At 48.6% G+C, this 23,752-nt stretch overlaps 1 protein-coding gene across 6 annotated transcripts in view; it reads right to left on the bottom strand.

Moving 5' to 3' along the window:
- The window catches only part of NLRP1 (NLR family pyrin domain containing 1), a 32,343-nt gene that overhangs the window by 1,435 nt on the left and 7,156 nt on the right, over window positions 1–23,752 (bottom strand). For 4 of the 6 annotated variants that reach the window (XM_069603182.1, XM_069603184.1, XM_069603186.1 and 1 more), the window contains 12 exons: window positions 19,913–21,530; window positions 17,462–17,632; window positions 15,489–15,659; window positions 14,513–14,683; window positions 13,268–13,357; window positions 10,749–10,837; window positions 10,028–10,190; window positions 8,223–8,446; window positions 5,189–5,451; window positions 4,301–4,426; window positions 3,381–3,522; window positions 182–226 (listed from right to left, as the gene is read on the bottom strand). In XM_069603182.1, the coding sequence (XP_069459283.1) occupies window positions 182–226; window positions 3,381–3,522; window positions 4,301–4,426; window positions 5,189–5,451; window positions 8,223–8,446; window positions 10,028–10,190; window positions 10,749–10,837; window positions 13,268–13,357; window positions 14,513–14,683; window positions 15,489–15,659; window positions 17,462–17,632; window positions 19,913–21,530 (3,273 nt within the window). The remainder of the gene's footprint in view (window positions 1–181; window positions 227–3,380; window positions 3,523–4,300; window positions 4,427–5,188; window positions 5,452–8,222; window positions 8,447–10,027; window positions 10,191–10,748; window positions 10,838–13,267; window positions 13,358–14,512; window positions 14,684–15,488; window positions 15,660–17,461; window positions 17,633–19,912; window positions 21,531–23,752) is intronic. The other 2 variants (XM_069603183.1, XM_069603185.1) reach the window with 2 other exon arrangements.

Below are 23,752 nucleotides of genomic sequence, written 5' to 3'. Positions count from 1 at the left end.
TGCCAAGGCCCCCATGGGCAGGAGTAAGGGGCCTGGGGCACACAGAACTCTCCAAGGCCTGACTGCTTGTGAGGTTTACGATGAGAGAGTCTTTCCTTCCTCTCTTCCCAACTCTCCAGGACCTGAAAGTACACCCCAGAATTGCCAGTAGCTCATGTGGTCTCTAACAGCTGTTACTGACCTCTGAGGCCTGGAGGGACCAGAGTAACTGCCCGTCTGAGATCTCCTGGAGGGAAGCAGAGATGAAGAAGCATCTGTAACAGTGCTGGTTATTTACACACACGATACTCCTCTAAACTCCTACCTACTTCTGAGAGTCTCTCATTCTGAGAACACGCTACGGATAAATTCTGATAGAATCTGGAGTAAGGGCTGGAAGGGCCTTTAGAGATTATCCAGGTGCATCCCTTCCTTATGCATACGGGGAAACTGAGGCCCAGAGGCCATGATTAGAAAGAGGGTGGGAGAGAGATAGGAGGCATCCAAGTGAACAACAGCAGTTTCTCTCAGCTGTTGTTAAACCAGACATGGTTTATCCGGTGTTGTCCTGAAGGGAACCCTGATAGAGAACTAACCAGGGTTTAGATAGCTTAAACTATCTAAGATGTCCTTAAATAGTTTAAGGACGTCTTAAACTTCTGAACAGACATCTACCTCCTTGCCCATGTTTGGCCTTCTAGATTCACAGAGATAAATCTGTTCTGAATTTTCATGTCAGAAGATAAGGGACTTCCCTGGTGGTCCAGTGGCTAGGACTGTGTGCTCCCAATACAGAGGGCCTGGGTTCAATCCCTGCTTGGGGAATAAGATCCCACCTGCTGCAACTAAGAGTTCATGTACCACAACTAAAATTTTGCAATGCTGCAACTGAGACTGGCCCAGCCAAAGAAATAAATAACTTAAAAAAAGGAATCAGGAAAACCTTAGCACTTGGGAGTAATGGGATAATTTCAATACCAAAACAACAGAAATAAGGGGCTTAGACAGTTACTTGCATAAGGCAAGGAAGGGGCTGTTTACAGCAGCTCCTGTGGACAAGGCCTGAGAGTCTGAGCAGACTCAGATTCACTGTGACCTGATGGTCTGTGCAGGTGGGCACAAGACAGGGGAGCTCCAGCTGTGGCTCCAGGAGCCTCGGGTTCAACTGGAGGACGGAGGAGGGTATTCCACATCCTCCCCGAAGACTGGACACTCAGGGAGTCCATTCTGGCTCATCTGTAAATGGGAACATCTACCAGGAAGGTGTCTAGATGGCAAAGAATTTAAAAACCAAAATACAAGAGGAATGATGGGAGGAAGTAGAGATATTTAAATTGCATAAGAGGAGACTTAAGGGAGGCCTTGATCCCAGTCTTCAAGTATCTCTTCTTGAAGAGATATTCTTCTTGATGCATTTGCAGATGGATTCTTTACCATCTGAGCTGGAAATAGTAAAGGAAAGCCCAGTGGTCCCTAGTAAACAGTAGCAATATTATTCTTCTTCCTCGTATTAAGCCAACATCCTTGCCTATCTTGATTCTGTCCCTTGGAACTGACAGATCTATTTCTATTTCTAATCTGTTTCTCCTGGGAGAGCTCTCTCTCTCCTGCAAATGCAGGAGACCCAGGTTCGACCGCTGGGTTGGGAAGATCCCCTCGAGAAGGGAATGGCTACCTGCTCCAGTATTCTTACCTGGAGAATTCCATGAACAGAGGAGTCTGGTGGGCTACAGTCCATGGAGTCGCAAAGAGTTGGACAGGACTGACTGACCAACACTTTCACTTTTTACTAGGGACCACAGCATGAGACATGAACATACCTCATTTTATTTAATCTTTCCAACAATTCCATACGTTAGGCATTGTGATCCTCACTTTACAGATGAGGAACCCAAGTTCAAATGAGCTAGGTAATTTTCTTAAGATGACCCAGCAAGTAAGGGCCCTAGCTAGGGCTGGTGAGTTCTCCGCCTGTGTCTGCACCCAAGCTGGGACCAAGTAAAGTCCATTCTCTTTCTACCACACTGTGATGCCTGTGCTGCTCAGGATGGAATGTGACCAACAACTGACAAAGGCTGTTTGTCCTAGGAAGGACTCTCCAGGAGATTTTGTTTCTTGGGGGTGTTGGTGTTGGATTAAGAGACTGTAAAGTTTCTTCCATTTCTGAGAGTTCAATATTTGGATTCCCTTTTGCCTGCCTTGACAATAACTGAATGATTCTGGTTAGAGTATCTGATATTGCCAGAACTGGCCTAATCCACACAAGCATACAACGATCTAGCATCTAGTTGTTACGCTTTTATTTCTTTGGCCGCATGGCATGTGGGATCTTAGTTCCCAAACCAGGGATCGAACTTGTGCCCCCTGCAGTGGAAGTTTGGCCACTGGTTCTTCCTCTTTCATCTACCTTCCAAATTCTCATGCTGCTGCTGCTGCTAAGTCGCTTCAGTCGTGTCCGACTCTGTGCGACCCCAGAGACGGCAGCCCACCAGGCTCCCCCGTCCCTGGGATTCTCCAGGCAAGAACACTGCAGTGGGTTGCCATTTCCTTCTCCAATGCATGAAAGTGAAAAGTGAAAGTGAAGTCACTCAGCTCTGTCCGACTCTTAGCGACCCCATGGACTGCAGCCTACCCGGCTCCTCTGTCCATGTGATTTTCCAGGCAAGAGTACTGGAGTAGGGTGCCATTGCCTTCTCTGAAGCTCTCATGAGAAACTTCCAAAAATCTTGTGGGTATCAAAGTCTATTCAAGGGCAGAGTGGACACGCATGGTGCAAGAGAGAGAGAGAGCACAGGGCTTACAGTCAGGTTAACCTGAGTTCTGAAGAATTGATGCTTTCAGACTGTAGTGTTGGAGAAGACTTAAGATTCCCTTGGACTGCAAAGAGATCAAACAGTCCATCCTAAAGGAAATCAGTCCTGAATATTCATTGGAAAGACTGATGCTGAAGCAGAAGCTGCAATACTTTGGCCACCCGATGCGAAGTACTGACTCATTGGAAAAGACCCTGACACTGGGAAAGATGGAAGGCAGGAGAAGGGCATGACAGAGGATGAGATGGTTGGATGGCATCACCGACTCAATGGTCGTGAGTATGAGCAAGCTCCAGGAGTGAGCTCCAGGAGTGGTGATGGACAGGGAAGCCTGGAGTGCTGCAGCGCATGGGATTGCAAAGAGTTGGGCAAGACTGAGCGACTGAACTGAACTGAACCCGAGTTCCAATTCTGCTCCTATCAGTTGTTGTCACTAGGAAAAGGCACAGAACTCCCGTGGACTATTTCTTTTCACCAGCAAGTTGTGATAATACAAATTCTCTCTTTCATACACACACACACACACACACACACACACTCTTTGACTTTCTCTTGTCCCACCTCTGTGCTCGCTGGACTTGACTTTACCTGGCTTCACCAAGGCTTCCCACACCACAGTCCCATCTTTCTTGCTTCTTATTTGCAACCTGATCCCTGACCTCAAATGGCGAACGTAGAACTCAGAGAACAGCTGAGATTCTCTGGGGCTCCGATAGCAGAGCTCCAATTCCTGCAGAGAGAGAGAGAATCACTGAGTGAGAAGCTACCTTTCAGCCTGCTAATATCTTTCCCTACCTGATACCTCACTTGGCCCTGCTTAACCTCAGTTGGCCCTGCTCAACTCTGACCATCTCCTGGACTGAAGTCAATCTTTAGATCCTGCTTTTTTCTTTCTTTTTAAAATCTTTATTTTTGGCTGCACTGGGTCTTTGTTGTTGCCCAAAGACTTTCTCTAGTTGTGGAGAGTGGGGGCTAGTTCCCTGACTAGGGACTGAACCTGGGCCCCCAGTACTGGGAGTGTGGAATCTTTTCTTGTTTGGGGGGGAGTGGGGGAATATGGAGTCTTAACCACTAGACTGCCAGGGAAGTCCTTGGTGGGTTTAATTGGAGGTTATTGTCACTCTATATCTCAACTCTTCCCAATGTTGCCCCCATCCCAAATATGACCCCTCCCCAACTTCCTGTCTCCTACCCTTTGAAGCATTCCTGCTCACCCTAAATCTCACTTGCTGTCTGTGTTGTGCTTAGCCACTCAGTGGTGTCCAACTCTGTGATGCCATGAACTATAGTACACCAGTTCCTCTGTCCATGGGGATTCTCCAGGAATCAAACTGGGGTCTCCTGCATTGCAGGCAAATTCTTTACCAGCTGAGCTACCAGGGAAGCCCCACTTGCTGTTTGCCCAACCCCAGTTCACCCAGTCCCTGGGAAAGCTCTGAGACCCACTCACAGGTATTTCCAAGCAAGACCTCTGACCCCAGTGATGGCTGACCACCTGGGCTGCTCACCTCAGGTAGTATTTCCAGCTTCTCTGAACCAGACACAATGTAGCGGGAGCCCATATAGAGCGGGGTCAGCGGGGGTGGCTTGTGAATTCGCACAAACTGGAACTTATTTTCTTCATCGTCTATGGCCTGAGGAGTACAGAACAAGGATCAAAGCAGATATGTCTGGACCCTGACTCGGATTCTGCCTACAGAACCTGGTCTGAACAAAGTGAGATGATGTTTCTGTGTGTTTCTGTGGGTGATGGGGGCTGTACCACCCCTGCTGACTTCCCACCCCCCACCCATGCTTGGCCTCTGCTGTGCTCAGGGTGAGAACTGGGGCGATGTTGGAGAAGACATGGTAACAGGGGAAAAGAGACAGTTCTAAGCTCCAATACTTTGGCCACCTGATGCGAAGAGCCAACTTATTGGAAAAGACCCTGATGCTGTGAAAGATGAAGGGCAGGAGGAGAAGGGGATGACAGAGGATGAGATGGTTGGATGGCATCATCAACACAGTGGACATGAGTTTGAGCAAACTCTGGGAGATGGGGAAGGACAGGAAAGCCTAGAGTCCATGTTGTAGTCCAGGGCATCACAAAGAGTTGGACATGGCTTAGTGACCAAACAACAACAACAATAAGCATGGAAACCACCTACTCTTTTGACTCCTGGGAAGAGGCTTGTCCTGACATGAGTGATGGTGTGGCAGAGTCAGCCGGAGGAGAACTCAGGGAGCCAGACTAGCCCATGGCTGGGCAGGAGCATGGTTACTCTCCCATGTCAAGGTTCCTGCTTATAAGCGGCCCATCCCAATTCCCAGTTGACCCATCTAGGGGACTCTTTGGTTGTGTTTCCTGTTTGCTGTCAAGCCCACCCTGGCCCAACCTTTCTGGCTCTTATTGCCACCTTCTGAATGGAGCAATCGCTGGGGATCAGGTAGAGGTGGAAGGTAACTTCTTCAGGCTGGAGGTAATGGTAGAGCAACACAGTAGAGGTGATGGGAATGAAGCGCAGGGCAGTGTGGACCATCCGCAGTAGAACTCCCATGGGCGAGAAACTAGGGTTTTCCAGGACGGCGTAACATGGCGTCACCCTGACTGGCTTCTCCAGGAGCATCCCCTCCTCTTTGAAGTGGGCCACTTGAAACTGAGAGATGTCCACATCGTTCCCTGTCAAGGGATGGATATGAGAGGCAAGGACTTAGTGCCTTACTGAGTCAGACTTGGCTGGGGGAGTGATGCCCTTGAGTGTAGGCTCAGTGGTCTTCCTAGGAAAGCCATCGCGCATAGGCCTGCCACCTGTGGGGGCCTCAGGCAATACTGTCTCTAGGGTGGGAGCACCACGGAAACTCCCTTTAACCAAACCCATGCAGAAGACCAGCCCCTGGCCCGGGAGTCAGGAAAGCTATGGATCCCATGGTTACTGGCTGGTGTGGATTCTCTAACCATGAGGGCCACTGAGTGATGTTGGCGGGTTTGACTCCAGGCAGAGGGAGGACAAGGAGGAGGAAGGGACAGTGAGGAAATGGAGCAGCCAAGGGCCACCCACCACTCATAGTCTTCTTTTAGGGAAGAACCCCTTCCCACCAGTGTGGGGGGTCTCGGCAGGAGACAAGCTGGGCCTCCCACCCTGGAAGCTGCTATTCCCTGGTGGCTATGATGCAGGCATGTGACCAAAACTTGAGTAAGTGAATGCTCCTTACCAGGACCTGGATCTAGAGAGAATGAAGAGAGAGTCTTTCGGCAGGAGGGTCCTGCAATGGCTGTGCCTGCAGCACAGGTCTCTTCCTAGTTTTCTTGGTTCTCAGCATCCTTGCACACTGCCTGTTGTTTTTTTTTTGTTGTTGTTGTTGTTGTTGTTGTTTTTTAATGTTGCCTAATCTTTTTTTAAGTCTACAAGTTACTCAGAAATCTTTTTATATATTCCTTTCCTGCCTAAATCAGCCAGAGTTAGTTTGCAGTCAAGAAGTCTGACAAGGTATGGACACTGATGAGTTTGAGATGAAGAGACAGCTTGAGAGATGAAGGCTGGTAGTGGGAGAGACACAGGATTAGAAATTAGGAGTCCTGGTTCCATCTCTGTGTTGCTTGGCAACTGCAGCAATGCAGTGGTTTCTGGGTAGCAGAGGGACATTGAGCAAACCAGGCAAGGACCTTAGGCTGATGGGCACCAGTCAGAACATTGCTGACTGATTTTAATCCCAGAAGAGGCCCCCAGCAAGCACATTCATTACTTTTTGTGTGTGTGAAAATAATATCACCGTGGTATACACCATCTGACAAAATGCTGAAGAATTCACTAAATACAACTATAATTACCATCTTTCTCTTTTCCACTAGTCTTTCTTTGAAGCAACACCTTTTCATGTTTCTGTCATAGCCCATGGATTTTTTTCGACTTCTCATCATTGTGTGTCTTCCTCTTAGAATCGTGGTGAGTATCCCTGCCTGTCATGTGGGAGACTGGGGTTCAATTCCCCAACGGGGAGACTAGAGTACTACCTTTTGGGCTTCCCTGGTGGCTCAGATGATAAAGAATCCGCCTGCAATGTGGAAGACCTGGGTCAGGAAGATCCCCTGAAGGAGGGCATGGCAACCTACTCTAGTATTCTTGCCTGGAGAATCCCCATGGACAGAAAAGGCTGGCTGGCTACAGTCCATGGGGTCACAAAGAGTCAGACACGACAGAGCGACTAAGCACAGCACAGCACAGAGAAGTCACATCTTTCAGTGATCATAGAAATTTCCTGGCAATTCTCTCTTTGAATATTTCATCTTCTCCATTCTCTCTGCCATATCCTCTGGAATTCTGGTTAGGTATATTCTAGGCCTTCTCATAGTATCCCATCCTCCATGTCACTTAATCTTTTATTTTATTTTTTTAATGTTTTCCTATTTTCTTTAATTAGCTTGTTTCCAAATTTGATTTGTCATTTTAAATTATTTATTGCTTTTTGCTTATTTTCCCCCAGGGTGATTTCTATAAGTATATGGGGTTGCAAAGAGTCGGACATGACTGAGTGACTGAACTGAACTGAGCTGAACTGATGGTGGTTTAGTTGATAAGTCATGTCGAACTCTTGGGACCCCATGGACTGTAACCCAACCAGAATACTGGAGTGGATTATCATTTCCTTTCCCAGGCGTTCTTCCCAACCCAGGAATCGAACCTGGGTCTTCTGCATTGCAGGCAGATTCTTTACCAACTGAGCTATGAGGGAAGCCCCATAAGTATATGAAACACATGTATTTTGTGTTTTGTTTCTGATAACACAAAAAGTGTGAAATCTTTATGGGATTGATTCTTATTATTTTCTTATTTTTAAGTTATTTTAATTAATTAATGTATTCATTTAATGGGACCAGTTCTGGCACCTGTGTTTCTTCTGGTTCTCATTTGTGATGCCTTGTTTACCGTTTGTAATTTTTGACTGTGAGATTATTTTTTAAAATGTTTTATTTTCAGAATAATTGATATCCCCTCCTTGTTGTATTTATTTATGGCTTTCCCTGGGTCTTCATCACTGCACACAGGCTAGTTGCAGCAAGTGGGAACTTCTCTGCTCCCAGAGCATGGGCTCTAGAGCACAGGCTCAATATTTGTGGCACACGGGCTTAGTTGCTCCGTGAAAAGTGGGATCTTCCCGGACCAGGGATCGAACCCACGTCTCCTATATTGGCAGGCGGATTCTTACCCACTGTACCACCAGGGAAGCTCAATGTTGGCTTGTATTGTACTTTTTATTTAGGGAAGCCTTTAAGTAATTCAGGCAAAAATAATTATGAGTCTGGGGACAAAAGTGCTTCAAAAATGATATGCCCAGAGCAATCCTTTCTCAGTCTTTCTAAGGAAGCCATGAGTCCCTCTCAGGACATTACCTCCAAAGCCCCTTTCAGGCCCATTCTTTCCACCATCACCTTGCCTCTCCTCCCCTGCTTACCTCGGAAGGCCACAAAGTGAGGGAGGAACACGGCTGCCACAGCGCCTGGTTCAGCCTTGATGTCAAACAGAGGCCCTGCAGCCAGCCAGCTGTGCTGTGGGAAATTCCTGCTCAGGAACTGGTCCCAGGCACAGAATTCAATTTCAACAGTCGCTGGCCCTCTCACCTCAAAGCGGAGACCCGTGTTGGGCCAGTGGTAGAAGCCGGCCACGGGCAAGTGAACGCTGTGAAAAATGAGGAGAAGTGGACACTGGAGAAGGCAATGGCCACCCACTCCAGTACTCTTGCCTGGAAAATCCCATGGACAGAGGAACCTGGTAGGCTGCAGTCCATGGGGTCACACAGAGTCAGACATGACTGAAGCGACTTAGCAGCAGCAGCAGGACACTGGATTACTGTACACAGACTCACTGAGCACCTACTGGGTGCCAGGCCCTGTGCTGGGCACTATGGATGGATCCTACAGAGTGGCTGTAAGCCCAGACGTTGAAGTCAGATGGATTTGAATTTGAATACTGGATAGCATATTGAAAAGCAGAGATATTACTTTGCCAACAAAGGTCTGTCTAGTCAAGGCTACGGTTTTTCCAGTGGTCATTTATGGATGTAAGAGTTGGACTGTGAAGAAAGCTGAGCACCGAAGAATTGATGCTTTTGAACTATGGTGTTGGAGAAAACTCTTGAGAGTCCCTTGGACTGCAAGGAGATCCAACCAGTCCATTCTAAAGGAGATCAGTCCTGGGTGTTCTTTGGAATGAATGATGCTAAAGCTGAAACTCCAGTACTTTGGCCACCTCATACGAAGAGTTGACTCATTGGAAAAGACTCTGATGCTGGGAGGGATTGGGGGCAGGAAGAAAAGGGGACGACAGAGGATGAGATGGAACTCTGGGAGATGGTGATGGACAGGGAGGCCTGGCGTGCTGCGATTCATGGGGTTGCAAAGAGTCGGACACAACTGAGTGACTGAACTGAACTGAACTGGGCTTCCTAGGTGCTGCTAGTGGTAAGGAACCTGCCTGCCAATGCAGGAGACGCAAGCTGTGAGATAAAGCAGCATAACAAGTCAAATACAACAAGTGGGCTGTCTTTGGATCATGATTAGAACAAATCATCTGCAAAGACACACTTTATACAATTGAACAGATTTGAATAAGGATTGGGCATTGGACGATATGAAAGGCTTAATTGTAAACTCCTTGACATGTGAAAAATGACATTGTGGTTATGGAAGAAAAGGTCTTTATTTGAACTTTTTGAAAGGTATCAAAAAGTTTAAGGCTAAAAGCACCCATTTCTTTGGACTTAAAAATATTGCAAAAAAAGGGGCAGAAGGTGGATAGTTGAAACAAAGTTGGTAAAATGAAGGTTGAAGCTGAATAGTGGGTACATGGAAGTTCCCTGGACTCCACTTGTGTGTATATTTAAAAATTTTCATAACAAACTCTCTTTTTCCAGTGACTTCTTTGGTAGTCCATTGGCTAAGACCCTGAGCTCCTAATGCAGCGGGCCTGGGTTCGATCCCTGGTCAGGGAACTAGATCCCGCATGCTGCAACTAAGACCTGGCACAGCCAAAAATAAATAGATACAAATAAATATTAAAAAAATCCCAACTATGTTCCTCCTCCTCCATCCAAACCCCTTCTTTTTTCATAATAAAACACCAACCAATATCTCAGCCCCGTCTTTCTTTGCTTGGTGGTGTGGTGAGGGGATACAATGGACCATGAATGGGGTGCAGACTGTCTGTGGGGACCCAGCATGGGGACGGAGGGGGTGGGACAGGCCAGGACCCCTCACTTACCGGTACAGGCTCCTCTCTTCGTCAACCACCTCAGTAGCCACAGGCCCTGTGGGGCCCCAGAGGTTATCCTCAGTCCCCAGAGACTCCATGTGCTCGTTCCCCGGAGGGGTAGGAGAAGATGGACAGAAGGGTCTCGCCTGTGCTGCTTGAGGAGAGCTGCCCTCTGGAACAGACAGGGCAGTGGCCAGCTTTAGGTTCTGCCTGGTTGCCCCCGGCCCCCTAGGCTAGACCACAGAGGGGCCCTTCCCAAGGCCAGTCTGCCTGATATCCAAGGGGGCTCAATCCTGCTGCCTCCCCTTGCCCAAACCCTCCTCCCTCCCCTTTCTCACTTCCCAGAATTGTCGCTCTTCCCAGCACTCCCTGGGTGGTCAGCTTCTGAGGGGAACATGGCTCCAAAGATGGACAGGCAGGGATGGAGATGGGATTCCAGGCTTTAGAAGCCCAGAGTGGGCCTTAAGATACTGGGCTCTGGTTCAGAGTATGAGTCATGTTGTGGATATTTAGGAGAGGAACAGTCCAGCCCCCTGAGGCTGGAAGAGAGGGAAACAGAAATCCTGCAAGGTTCGGGTAGTAGAAGATCTCTCATGGAGTCTCCCCTAGGTGTGTCTGTCCCACTCCAGAGGCAGGAGGATGGAGGGAATGACCTTTTATAAATGCCATCACTCCCTCCACCCCTGCAAGCCCACATCATGATGCTCCCAGCCTGGCCCCTTCAGACTACCTGATGCTTGTCTCTGCCGCTTGAGTGAGGATGTATTGCTCATCTCGGCTCCACCTGGGCCCTCGTGAAGGATCCTCAGACTTGGCTTCCTGGACAGAATTCATTCTCCCTGAGATCGTGGAGGATTCTGGGGGCTGTCTCCATGACATCCCCACTTGAGTTCAACTCATCAAAATTTGAATTCCTGATCCCCACTGGGCTTCTCCTGTAGTCCCTGCTCCCATGAACGGCCCCCATCCACCCAGCTGTTTATACCAGAACTGAGGCATCATCCTGACTTCTCCCTTGGCCAATCTGAGAGCTTATTGATCACCTTGACACAGCTGCCAAAACAGCTCTTTTCTCTTCTCTCCACCTCCATGGCCTCCACCTTGTTTCCAGGCCCTGGCATCTGTGGCTGGAACCACTGCCTCATCTTAGAGGGTTCCCTGTTTTCGCTCTTGACCCTTGGTCCACTGTCCACTCAGAAGCTGATCTGAAAATGGGAACCTGGCACAGAACTTCAGTGCTGAAGCCCTGAAATGTCTATTGATTTGGCGAGTAAGATCGAAATTCTTAATGTGGCCCACAAGATGTTAGGTACTACCCCCCATCCCCCGCCCCACCTGTGCCAGTCTCGCTGCCCCCATGGCTGTAAATCAGTGTTAAAAATCACCTGAAGGCCTGGGCTAGAAGATGCATTCCTGGGCCCACCCCAAGATTCTGACTCAGCAGGTCTGGAGTGGGGCCTTTCTACTGAGCTCCTTACTGTTGTTTAGTCGCTAAGTCATGTCTGACTCTTGCCACCCTATGGACTTTAGCCTGGCAGGCCTCTCCGTCCATGGGACTTTCCAGGCAAGAACACATGGGTGGGTTGTCATTTCCTTCTCCAGGGGATCTTCCTGACCCAGGGATCGAACCAGAGTCTCCTGTTTCAGTAGGTCGGTTATTTACTATTGAGCAGCCTGGGAAACCCACCGAGCTCCCAGGGGATGTTGATTCTGCTGCTGATTCTGAGGACCATACTTTGAGTAGCTCCGCTCCAGGTCCCTGACCTCCTATTCCTCAAAGAAGCTAAGCTAAGTGCCTCTACTGAAACGGCAAGTAAAACATGAACCAGCTTAAACTGGTTTTGCTGCGTTTAAATAAGTTAATTGATTAATGTAGCTTTGAGTTATTTAGATAGCACCCCCACGCAAGACAGAATCTGTGTCTTCAGTCTACCGAACTCAAAGAATAGAAATGTTGCCCCAGGAGCCCTTTTGGGGGCTAGAAGTCTTTCAAAAAAGGAAGATCTGGCTTCCAGCAGTGCGAGTAGCTTGTTTGGCTTATTCGAAACTAGCCAACCAGCTTCCAAGATTGACATTTCTCTAAACCCCGTAAATGTCGCCCTGAATCCTGGATCGATTTGAGAGCCTCACCCTCTGTGCCCTTGCTAGTGGACTTTGCAATAAAGCTCTTTCTTTTCTCAAAAGCCAGTGCCCTAGTCTTGGTTTCTATGCACTTCAGGCATCTAGCTCTCGTTCAGCAAGCTACACCACCTCTGCCTGGAATCAACCCTTTCGGGGCCCAGCACTCCTCTCCCATCCTTCACAGCTCAGCTCAGCTGCCCTGCAGAATCCAGTGGGCCCATCAGTGTCCTTAGAGAAACCCAGATGTAGTTCTGCGGGTGGAGGTGGGAGGCTGGGGTGGGGGTGGGGGTGGGGAGGGAATAATTTGCACCTGCTGGGCTGAGCTCCTGGAATTTGGGCCCTTGTTCGCTGCTTGTGCCTCACACGTCATGTGAGGGATGCAGGGCATGTTGCTCTGTGACAAGTAGATCCTCCTTCTAAAGCTAGGAGCCCTTTCCTTTCCTTTTCAGGTGAGGCACAGCTGCGGAGATTCAGGGAACAGTTGCCCTGAATTTCGGTCACAGGCCGAAATGCACCAAACTGGGAGAACGGCGCTGCAGCTGATTCCCTGGGGAGGAAGAGGGATTCTCCCATCTCTGGGGCTCACCCCTTCAGCCTCTCTGGCTGTGTGTCTATGTGTATTGGAGGGTGAGGGTCTGGGTGGAGGTGGTCTGGCTCTTCCTAGACTCTCTCTCTTTGTCTTTGTCTCCCCCTGGTGGTCATTGCTTTCCAAGTTCCAAATCTCATCAAGGCACCCATTCATCTTTTTTTTTTTTTTTTAATCTTCTTATTGGAGAAGGCAATGGCAACCCACTCCAGTATTCTTTCCTGTGAAATCCCATGGACACAGGAGCCTGGCAGGCTACAATCCATAGGGTCACACAGAGTCGGACACGACTGAAACGACTTGGCACACACACATTCATCTAATGGAAAGGTTTAAGCAGAGGAGTGGCATAATTCCGTTCGCACTAAACAAATCAATGCCCAAACCTCTCTCTGGCTGCCATACTTTCTTGGTTTCTTCCCGGCTCTGCCGTGTCTACCTCCACCCCACATGTCTTTCCTCATCTCTTGGTTCTTGACCTGCCCCAAGGACTCAGCCGGGCCTGGAACAGCAGGAGGGGGTTCTGAGTCTCCCCACCTTACCACATCCTGGAGACTAGCAGCTGAGGCTTCTCTCTTTCCAGGGCCCTCAGCATCTCGGTCACCTCCTTGCTCAGCTGAGTCTGGTCCAGCCTGCAAGCGCAAAGGAAGCCTGGTTCTCCCGGGACCCCTGTGTGATCCTGAGGTCCTTGGGGGCTCAGGATGGTGGAATCTACCACCTCCCAGAGGAAACTACTGCAGGTTGGGTTTGCTGGGAATTGGGCTCTGAGATGGAAAGTGGAGTGAGATTTATTAGGGGGTGTTCTTGGATCAACATCAGGGTGGCGGGGAGAGGGAAACAGGTCTGGGCAGAGAGGAAGAAGTTGGGCTGTGATGCCGTCTCAGTGGAGACCTCAGCCAAGGCTACTGGAGGCTCTGAAGTCAGGAAATGCTTGGTGGGGAGGGAGCTGGAGTTCCCCTCGTTGTAAACAATCACGGTTAGCCTTGGGGGAACCCACCTGCAGAATGTTTATCTCGTTATCTTGCCCCGACTTCACCTTTAGGCCTGAGAGTCTAAAGGAGGGAGTCCTGGCTGAGGGTGGCCAGGGCCCAGACTTTGCAGACCCCTCGAAGACCCTGGTTCAATCCCTGGATCAGGAAGATCCCCTGAGAAGGGAATGGAAACCGACTCCAGTATTTGTGCCTGGAAAATCCCATGGACAGAGGAACCTGATGGGCTAACATCTTTGGGGTCGCAAAGTCAGATGCAACTGAGCCACTAACATCGTGATTCCCACTGTGTTTCTAAGGGCTGCTGGAGCTCAACGGAGGATGGGTGAGGTGGGGTGCGGAGCCCTACCAGGAGCTGTAAGCAAGGGCTCAGCCAGAAACAGCCAGTGGACTCCTTCTCAGGAAGTGGAGGAAAGAGGAAGTGGCTGAGACACATGGGAGGGGCTGCTGCTCAGAGAACATCGCCCTCAGGGCCTGCAGGGGGAGGGCTGGGGGCTCACTGCTCTTCAGCCACAGGGGACTCCAGTGCTCCAAGCTCATTTCTGTCTGAACTCTGTCCTAGTGTTTACATGCATTTTATTGATATGATGGTCCCATTAGATCAAATCTAAAGAAACCGAGTCTCAGGTGAAGAGCTGCCTGAGTCACAAGGCCTAAGTAAGCGGCGTCGCTGGTGAGGAAGCCTGGCGGACCGTGCATTTGTCTGTCCCTTTTCTTTCCTCTGTCCAGTTCCGCGGCACTTGCCTCCCCTCCCCCCATTCCCTGCCCTCTCCCCAGAAGGGGCCCGCAGAGCCTCACCATAGGAACATGAGCTGGCAGGAAGGGTGCCTGAGTCCTTCACAGAGCAGCCTCACGCCGAGGTCGTCCAGGTCATTCTGCAGCAGGTTTAGCTCCGTCAGTCTGGGGCTGACCCTGAGCATGGAGGCCAGGTCCTGGCAGCAGCCAGACGTGAGGCCGCAGCCTGCCAGCCTGCAGGGAAGACACATGCGGGCCCCCAGTCAATGTCCTAACTGGCATCTGGTTTTCCTTTCTAGTACCTATGGCCCTAGGAGGGTTCTAGGGTGACATTGAGTGAGTGAAGTCAGTAAGTGAAGTCGCTCAGTCATGTCTGACTCTTTGCGACCCCATGAACTGTAGCCTACCAGGCTCCTCCATCCATGGGATTTTCCAGGCAAGAATACTAGAGTGGGTTGCCATTTCCTTCTCCAGGAGATCTTCCAGACCCAGGGATTGAACCCAGGTCTCCCACATTGTAGGCAGACGCTTTACCATCTGAGCTACCAGGGAAGTCCAAGTGTGACATTAAAGGAAGATAAAGGCATGCCTGGCTTGCAGGAACCTGGGAGATTTAAATATTCCTCTTTCAGCCAAGGAGCTACTCAGGATAGAGACCACATCCCCTTTTCACTTCCGTGTGATTCCCATGAATCCTGCTCACTCACTGTATCGATGTTGTATGATTTATTTACACCGATGTTCTACTGGGATGCCTGGATCTCATTGTTAACTACCTCGGCCCTCCCAAATGCTCAGTTACCTGACATATGTTTCAGCACTTTGTGGGTTTCAACATTAAGGGCGTCTACAATACAGGATGAGAAAAGAGCAAGCTTCTAATATAAGAATAAAAGTTAAGGAGGAATATGAGGGCTTCAGTGGGAATCTATCATGGCCTCCATGAGCCCTTGCTTTCTCTCTGCCCCGTAGTGCTAGGGAAGCTCCTTCTGCCTCCCCGTGCCCACCCTACGAAGTAGTGCCAACGAGGAGCAATTACAACAGTCGTTGCAGCTTGCAGGTTGGCTGTCTCAGGCCCTGGCAAAGGTGCTCAGCTCCTGTGTCCAGGAGTGTGTTGAAGCTCAATTCCAATTGCATCAGGGTTTGGCTGGCGCAGAGCCCAGAGGCAATGTCCTTGCAGCTCTCAGCTGTGAGTCCACAGCTGGCCAACCTGTGGGAGACACGTGACCACAGCCTTGCCTTTACTTATCTGTTGATTTCCACAATCACCCATGAACAACCTGTTGAGCATCTATACCTGTGGGCCAGGTGGAGGTCAGGAAGACCCTCTAGCCCCCAGGCCCCCAGAAATGCACAGGCACTGGGGGATAGACATAGAAACAAATAACAGTAAGTCAGGTTTTGGATCTCTTTGGATCAAAATCCTCCCACGTTTTCCCAGGTCATCAGAGAGAAATGCATGGTCTTTGACCTTGTCTGTGAGACAGTGGCAGTCTGACTCCTTGTCCTCTCTGTCCTCATCTCATATTCCTTTTAGCTGCATCTCCACTGGCCTCCACACTGTTCCTTAAACACTCCAGGCATGGTCCCACCTCAGGTTCTCTGCACTGGCTGTTTCTTTTGCCTGGAACAAGCTTTGTTACCTGATGGCTCATGGCTTGTTCCCTCAGCTGCTCCCGGGTCTTTGCTCAAAAGTCCCCTTGCAGGAACCTTGCCTCACCGCCCTGCCTATTTAAAATGGCACACCAGCCCCAACTCTCTACTCCTTTTTGCTTTACTTTTCTCTCTAGTCCTTACCACACGCAATATACTTTACTTGTTCTTTTGACTTTTTGTCCCCATCCCCTGTGGAATGTAGGCTTCACGAAGAAGGAGTTTTACCCATTTTCATTACTGCTGCTGCTGCTGCTAAGTCGCTTCAGTCGTGTCTGACTCTGTGTGACCCCATAGACGGCAGCCCACCAGGCTCCCCCATCCCTGGGATTCTCCAGGCAAGAACACTGGAGTGGGTTGCCATTTCCTTCTCCAATGCATGAAAGTGAAAAGTGAAAGTGAAGTCGCTCAGCCATGTCCGACTCTTAGCGACCCCATGGACTGCAGCCTACCCGGCTCCTCTGTCCATGGGATTTTCCAGGCAAGAGTGCTGGAGTGGGGTACCATTGAGCTAGCTGTACCCAAGTGCCCACAGTAGTGTCTGGCACATAGTAGGCACTTAAAAAGTAGATGGTGCCCCAAGGGACAAGTCAAATGCAGATGAAGGCAGAAGAAATGATTAATTTCGACAAGGGAAGGAGGTGGAAATGTATGAGGAATGCCTTGAATGATGAGTAGTTCATCAAGACGCCCAACCCAAGTAAAATCTTCTTCAGATAAATGCCCAGAAGCGGAATAGCTGGCTCACATGATAGTGCTGTTCTTATTTATTTTTTTTTTTTGAGAAATATCTATACCATTTTCCATGGTGGCTGCATCCATTTCCATTCTCACCAACAGTGTATGAGAAAGCACGCATTTTCTCCACATCCTCTCCAATACTTGTGATTTCTACCTTTTTGATAATAGCCATTTTAACAGGCATAAAGTGATATCTTATTGCAGTTTTATTTTTTTGGCAGTGCTGTGAGGCTTACGAGACCTTAGTTCCCCAATGAAAGGTCAAGCTCAAACCCACAGCAATGGAAGCACTGAGTGCTAACCACTGGACCACCAGGAAAGTCCCCAAGTGTTCCTTCCTTAGGGACACTTTCCACTGGAGACCCTTATCGGGCCCTGAAGTCACACCTTTATTAGCATGGTTCCCTGATTAATGTCGGTCTTTTGCAAGCTCTCTGAGAATAGACACCTGCCTGTGTGTGTTTGCCATAGTGACCCTGGCACCTGGCGCAGTGGTGGGCCAGAGAGGGGCTCAATGAGTATCTGCAGAATGCGAGGACAGTTCCACCTCCTAGAGTCAGCGTCCGTCTTAGATCTCCCGTCCACCCCTGTTCAGAGCAGAGCCCAGGCCAGACTCACCGCAGGGTCTCTAGCTGGCACCCAGGGCATCTCAGGGCCTCACCAAGACTCTGTACTACAGAGCGGCTCAAGATGTTTCCACTCAGGTCCAATTCCTTCAGGTTTCCAGTGACCTGGAGAACGGAGCAGAGAACCTGCCAGCGGGCCTCTGTGGCCGGGACCCAGCTCAACCTGCAGGGGAGAGAGGCACAGGAGAGGCGCGGTCAGCGTGTGCAGGGGTGGAGGCGCACGGCGGGCAGTGCCGTCCCCAGGGCTGACCAGCCTCCCTGACTGCCCCGAACACCGCAGATAGAAGAGATGGAAAATGGCTCCCTCTGCCCTCAAGAAACTTCCAGATAGAGGCGGAAGCAGACATAAACGATGAACACTTCAGAGTAGTGCTGCAAGGGCTATAGACTGACGAGCCACAGAGAAGAGGGGCCCCAGCCCAGGGTGGCGGCAGTGGAGGGGCAGCCAACTCTAAAATAAAATGTCCAGTGTGGCTTAGTTTTGCCATGAAAACCAGCATAAAAAAGACTAGATGATATACCTCAATTCTTCTTTTTTTTTTAAAATCTTTTGGCTGCTCTGCACAACATGCGGGATCTTAGTTCCCTGACCAGGGATCGAACCTGTATCTCCTGCATTGGCAGCATGGAGTGTTAATCACTGGACCACCAGGGAAATTCCATATACCTCAGTGTTTTAAAAAAAGCTTTTATTTAAAAAAAATTTAAAAATTTTATATTTTTAAATTATGAAAGCATGATAACACATTTACAGGAGACTTGGAAAATATAGAAAAAATACATCTAGTTACATATAGTTCTACTGTTTACGATAATTATTTTTTAAGTAGGTAAGTTAAGATTTTTAGTTGGAGTTTCAAGGTCAAACTCTCAAAAATTACTAGGATGAGTAGACAGAAAAGTAGAAGGATACAGTAGGTCTGAGAAGCATTACTTAACATAATTAAGATGTGTACAGTTTTCGTACAACAGCACCATATACTTCAATTCTTAATGATGGTCATTTCTGAGTGCTGGCATTCTGGCTGATATTAATTTATGTCTTTTTTGCTTCTCTACATATTCTTATTTTCCTATAGTGGACATGGGTTTTGCTGTGAGAAAAAAACCTTGAAAGTCTAAAAAAGCAAAAACCCAAATCCAGCGTTTCTTCCTCTCTTTTCTGGTTTACTTTTATGTGATTGGGTTTCCCTGGTGGCTCAGACAGTAAAGAATCTGCCTGCAATGCAGGAGACCCAGGTTCAATCTCTGGGTTGGAAAGATCCCCTGGAGAAGGGAATGGCAACCCACTCCAGTGTCACAGAGACTTGGATGCAACTAACACTTTCACTTTTTTTCCACTTTTTTTCTGTGTGATTACTCCCTTCCTGTGGGCTTCCCAGGTGGTGCTAGTGGTAAAGAATCTGCCCACCAAAGCAGGAGACACAAGAGAACTTCTGGGTTTGATCCCTGGGTCAGGAAGATCCCCTGGAGTAGGAAATGGCAACCTGCTCAGGTATTCTTGCGTGGAAAATCGGGTAGCCTGACAGGTTACAGTCCATGGAACCACAGAGAGGGGGATACGACTGAGTGTGCGTGTGTGTGTGCACGCACACACGCACACATGCACACACTCTCTTCCTGCAGCCAACCTCATGCCTTGCCGTCTGTTACCGTGGCATCATACTCAGTTGTAATTACTGGGTGGTTGTGTGTCTTCTACCCCAGGTTTTGAGTTCTTTGAGGCAGGAATTGTGTTTGTTCATCTGTGATCTGGAGGATCCGGCCTAAAAGCAGTGCCAGATAAATATTCACAGAACAAACCATAAAAGGACCAAATGACCAATACTGCAACTGAGGTGGGGGAACCTGGGTGGGGAAGTTAATGGGGTTGGAGGATGTTTAGAGAAAACTCTGCTGGCACACTCAGGTTGCGGGGGGTGGGTTTTAGGCTAAGTGCCTGGGGTACAAGAGTGCATTATTGACACAAACAGAGAAGTCAGGTGTGCAGGGAAAAATGTACCTTTCAGACACACACATTTTGTGATGGAGGAGATCTCTGGACCAATGCCATGGTCAACAGCCATCAAGGGGAATGTCTGAAGCAGCTGAGGGAGGGGTTGCTTACAGATAAACATGAGGGAGAAAGAGAGGCAGGTGGGCTTCATGGAGGGGAAAGCAGGTCAGCACAGGAGGTGGAGAATATGGTGGCCATCGAAGAGACAGGACGAGCAGTGGCAGGACACAGCGGGCCCACCCAGAGGCAGGCAGGGCACGTCACATGGATGGACCCTCCTGCAGGGGATCTTAGGCAGATGGGGGATGGTGGTTGGATCTGCCGTGGTGGTCACTGCAGACCCCGATCCTTGAACCCCTGGGGTTAAGTTTAGTCAAAGTGATTCCAGTGCCTAGGAAGGAGGAGCCAACAGAGGAGACGGAGAGGAGAGAGGGTGGGGGTACTCACAGCACTGTGTCAGTGGGCCTGCATGCTCCTGCATGTTGTCTGCCCTCATTCAGCTGAAGCCGCCGCACGTGGCTGCAGAATCTAATGCAGAAAGTGAACACGAGCAGCTCCATGCTGGTTCGGATGTACACTCTCGTTCCTTGGAAGTGGGCCATTGCTTGTGTCAGGAACTCTTCGTCCTGAATCTCATACAAACAGTGAAACAATTGCAGAGAGTGATGCTCACACCAGAGTTCCAATTCAGCCCGCCGCAGCAGTGACTCCCGCTTTCTCTCCCAAGACAGCTTGCATTGGAAAATGTTCTCCATCTCTCTCGCTCCTTGCTCACTCAAAAGGCCGGATAGGAAATGCACGGTTGGTGCCCTAAACAGGTTATTGATCCCATATACTTCTACCAACTTTTCCATGCTTCCAGTGCTGTTAGGATGGTCACTTTTGTCCTCCATGTCCCCTAAAGCAAAGGACACTGCTGCAAAGAACTCCTGGAAACACAGGTGAGTGAAGCTGTAGTTCAGAGATGTGGGGTGCTTTTGAAGAACATCCATCTTTAAGGGAGTGGCGTTGATGACCCCACCTAATCCATGCTTCTTAAGGTCCCCTGGACTGAACAGAGTCTTTCCTTGCCAGATACCCTCAGCAGCAAGAGTACAGAAGCCCCTCAGCTGAGTCCCCAGGGGCTGAGCTTGGATAGCTTGGGCAAGGTAGTGCAGATAGAGAGCTGTCATGGTCTGCGACCTCAGTGAGAGTTCTTCCCCTGCCTCCATCTGCTGCTTCAGGCAAGTGCAGGCCAGCCAGGACACCAAGGGCGTGAGACACATGGCCAAGAGCGCTTGGTTTGATTCAACCACGCTAAAGGCTCTAGTTGCTTGGCTTTCCTCTGTGAAATATTCATAGAAATAGTCCTTCCTGGAAGACTCGGAGAACCCCAGGACCTCCACCCAACATGGCTGCTTCAAAGAAGGAATGAACTTCTGCAGAGCTGCAGTCCGAGCTGTGATCAGCAAGGATGCCTCTGGAAATACGGTTTTCTCCAGCAAACTGCCCAGCAGTGTCTGCACGGGCTGCTGCTGGCTCCAGTTCAGACAGAGCTCTGCCCTCTGCTCCTCTGAGACCCATTCCAGTTCATCTAAACCATCGAGGATGAAGAGCAGCTGCTCCGGCTGAGATTGGACCTGTCCAGCGGAAGCCGCAGTGGCGGACTGGTCTTTTGTGATGAGTTCCTCCAGACTTGTCAGCTTGGACGTGGCCAGCTCTCTGCAGTTGAAGTAGAAGACACGCTGGAAGTGGTTTCTGTATAGCTGGCCCTCCTCCCAGGCTCTTCTCACATGCCTGGCCAGTGTGGACTTCCCAATTCCAGCAACTCCATGCAATACGACTGTGTGAGGCCCTTCCTGGGGACCCAGGTCTGAGCCAAATAAGTCTCTGACCTCAATCAAATGCCCTTGCTCCTCAACCACCCCGTGATCCCAGCTTTCCCGGTTCAAGGACTCGTAGTCTTTGTGGTAAGGAGTGTGTAGAAGTAGCAATTGCACAAATTTTGGGTGCAAATCTTCATTTTTCCATGACCAGGTGGAGTAAGGTGTCTCTCTCCTTTGATACTGGTATCTCTTTCTGCTTCCTAAGTAAGGGAGGGAGAGATAAAACATAAAGGTATAGGATAGTTTTTTTCATTTGTCCCTCCTTCCAATACTCAACAACTGTTTTTTGCACCTGCTCAAGCCACATGCTGTGCTGGCTGCTGATTCAGAAATGAAGGAAACAGAGACTAGAAAAACAGTAGAGAGGCTGGTGAGATATCTGCCCTCCCACATTCATTACAGCACTATTCATGATATAGAAGCATGATACGAAACAACCTAAGTTGTTTCAGTGGATGAATGGATGGATAAAGGTGATATAGTCTATTGATCTAGGTATCTACCTATCTCTCTATAATGGAATATTATTCAGCCATAAAAAGAAGGAAATCCTGACATTTTTGATAACATGGATGAACCTGGAGGGCATTATCCTAAGTGACATAAGCCAGACAGAGAAAGACAAATATGTATGGTATCACTTATATGTGGAATCTAAAAACAAAAAAAATTTAACCTTATAGAAACAGAGAGAGGCATGTAAGAATTAAAGATTTTAAAATGAAAAAAAAAAAAAAACTAAAAAAAAAAAAGAAACAGAGAGAGGAATAATGGTTCCCAGGGATGAGGGGGTGAAGGAAATTGGGAGATGTTGATCAAAGAATACAAACTTTCAATTTTAAAATGAATTATTTTTGAGGCTTTGATGGACAGTATGATGATGATAGCTAATAATACCATACTATATGTTTGAAATTTGCTAAGATAGCAAATCACAAGCATTCCCCTCACACACACACACACACACACACACACACACAAAGGTATTCAAGGTGATGGATGTGTCAATTAACTTGATTGTAGTAATTGTTTCACAATGTATATCAAATCTGTACACTTTTAACATAGTATAATTTTATTTATCAATCATGCCTCAATCTTGGCTGGAAAAGCCAAAGAAAAAGAATTCAGCATTAGGAAAGATGTATTTCTTCTGAGTTGGTCTTTTCCATTCTATTGAGCAGGGCTTCCCAGATGGTACAGTGGTAAAGAATCCACCTGCCAATGGAGAAGATTCGGGTTTGATCCTTGGGTCAGGAATATCCCCTGGGATAGGAAATGGAAACCTATTCCAGTATTTTTGCCAGGAGAATCCCATGGACTGTGCTTGCCATGGAGCTGCAAAGAATTGGACATGACCAAGCAACTGAGAGGGATTGGGGGCAGGAGGAGAAGGGGACGACCGAGGATGAGATGGCTGGATGGCATCACTGACTCGATGGGCGTGAGTCTAAGTGAACTCCGGGAGTTGGTGATGGACAGGGAGGCCTAGCGTGCTGCGATTCATGGGGTCACAAAGAGTTGGACACGACTGAGCGACTGAACTGAACTGAACTGAACCAACCCATTGTCTTTCCATTTTTGCCCTGGTTGCTAGGATGCTCAGAATCAATGAATGTTTTTTTGTAACAGCTAATTAGCCTCTTGGCTTTCATATTTACTTCTTCATGTTTAAGGTTATTGCTTTTGTATGTTTTGGTAAGATGCCTCTTACATATTACAAAATTCTTGCTTCTTTTCTTCTTTTTCCTCCTCCCTCCCTCCTTCTTTTCCTTTCTTCCTTCTTTCTTTCCTTCCCGGAATGGGAAAAGTTATGATTAATTAAGTCTGTTAATTCATCTCCAACCTGGGTCACATTTTAGGACCATGAATTCTACAAGTATACTCCTACTTGGGTGTGGAAGGGATCATTTTAACAAAACACCTCTCAGATTTCAAAAGGGACTTCACTCATCATTGAGATCAATGTTAAGAAGATGCCTTGTGCATGTCCTAAGCCACTTCAGTCATGTCTGACTCTTTGTGACCCTAAAGACTGTGTGGCTCACCAGTCTCCTCTGATCATGGGATTCTCCAGGCATGAATACCGGAGTGGGTTGCCATACTCTCCTCCAGGGGATCTTCGTGACCCAGATGTCAAGCCCTTTTTTCTTACATCTCCTCTATTGGCAAGTGGGTTCTTTACCACTAGCACCACATGGAAGCCCGTAGATGACAAAGGAAGCGGAACATTAAATGTGTGGATAGTGGCATTTGGAACCAAACATGGAACAGCAGACAGGGTCAAGTGTGCGAAAGGAGCGTGTCAAGGCTGTATATTGTCACCCTGGTTATTTAACTTATACCGAGAGTACATCATGCAAAATGCTGGAGTGGATGAATCACAAGCTGGAATCAAGATTGCCAGGAGAAATATCAATAA

Source organism: Ovis canadensis, chromosome 11 (assembly GCF_042477335.2).
Source record: "Ovis canadensis isolate MfBH-ARS-UI-01 breed Bighorn chromosome 11, ARS-UI_OviCan_v2, whole genome shotgun sequence".
Taxonomy (NCBI): domain Eukaryota; kingdom Metazoa; phylum Chordata; class Mammalia; order Artiodactyla; family Bovidae; genus Ovis; species Ovis canadensis.
The sequence above is the reverse complement of the archived record's forward strand: the minus strand, read 5'-3'. Positions and strand labels throughout refer to the sequence as shown.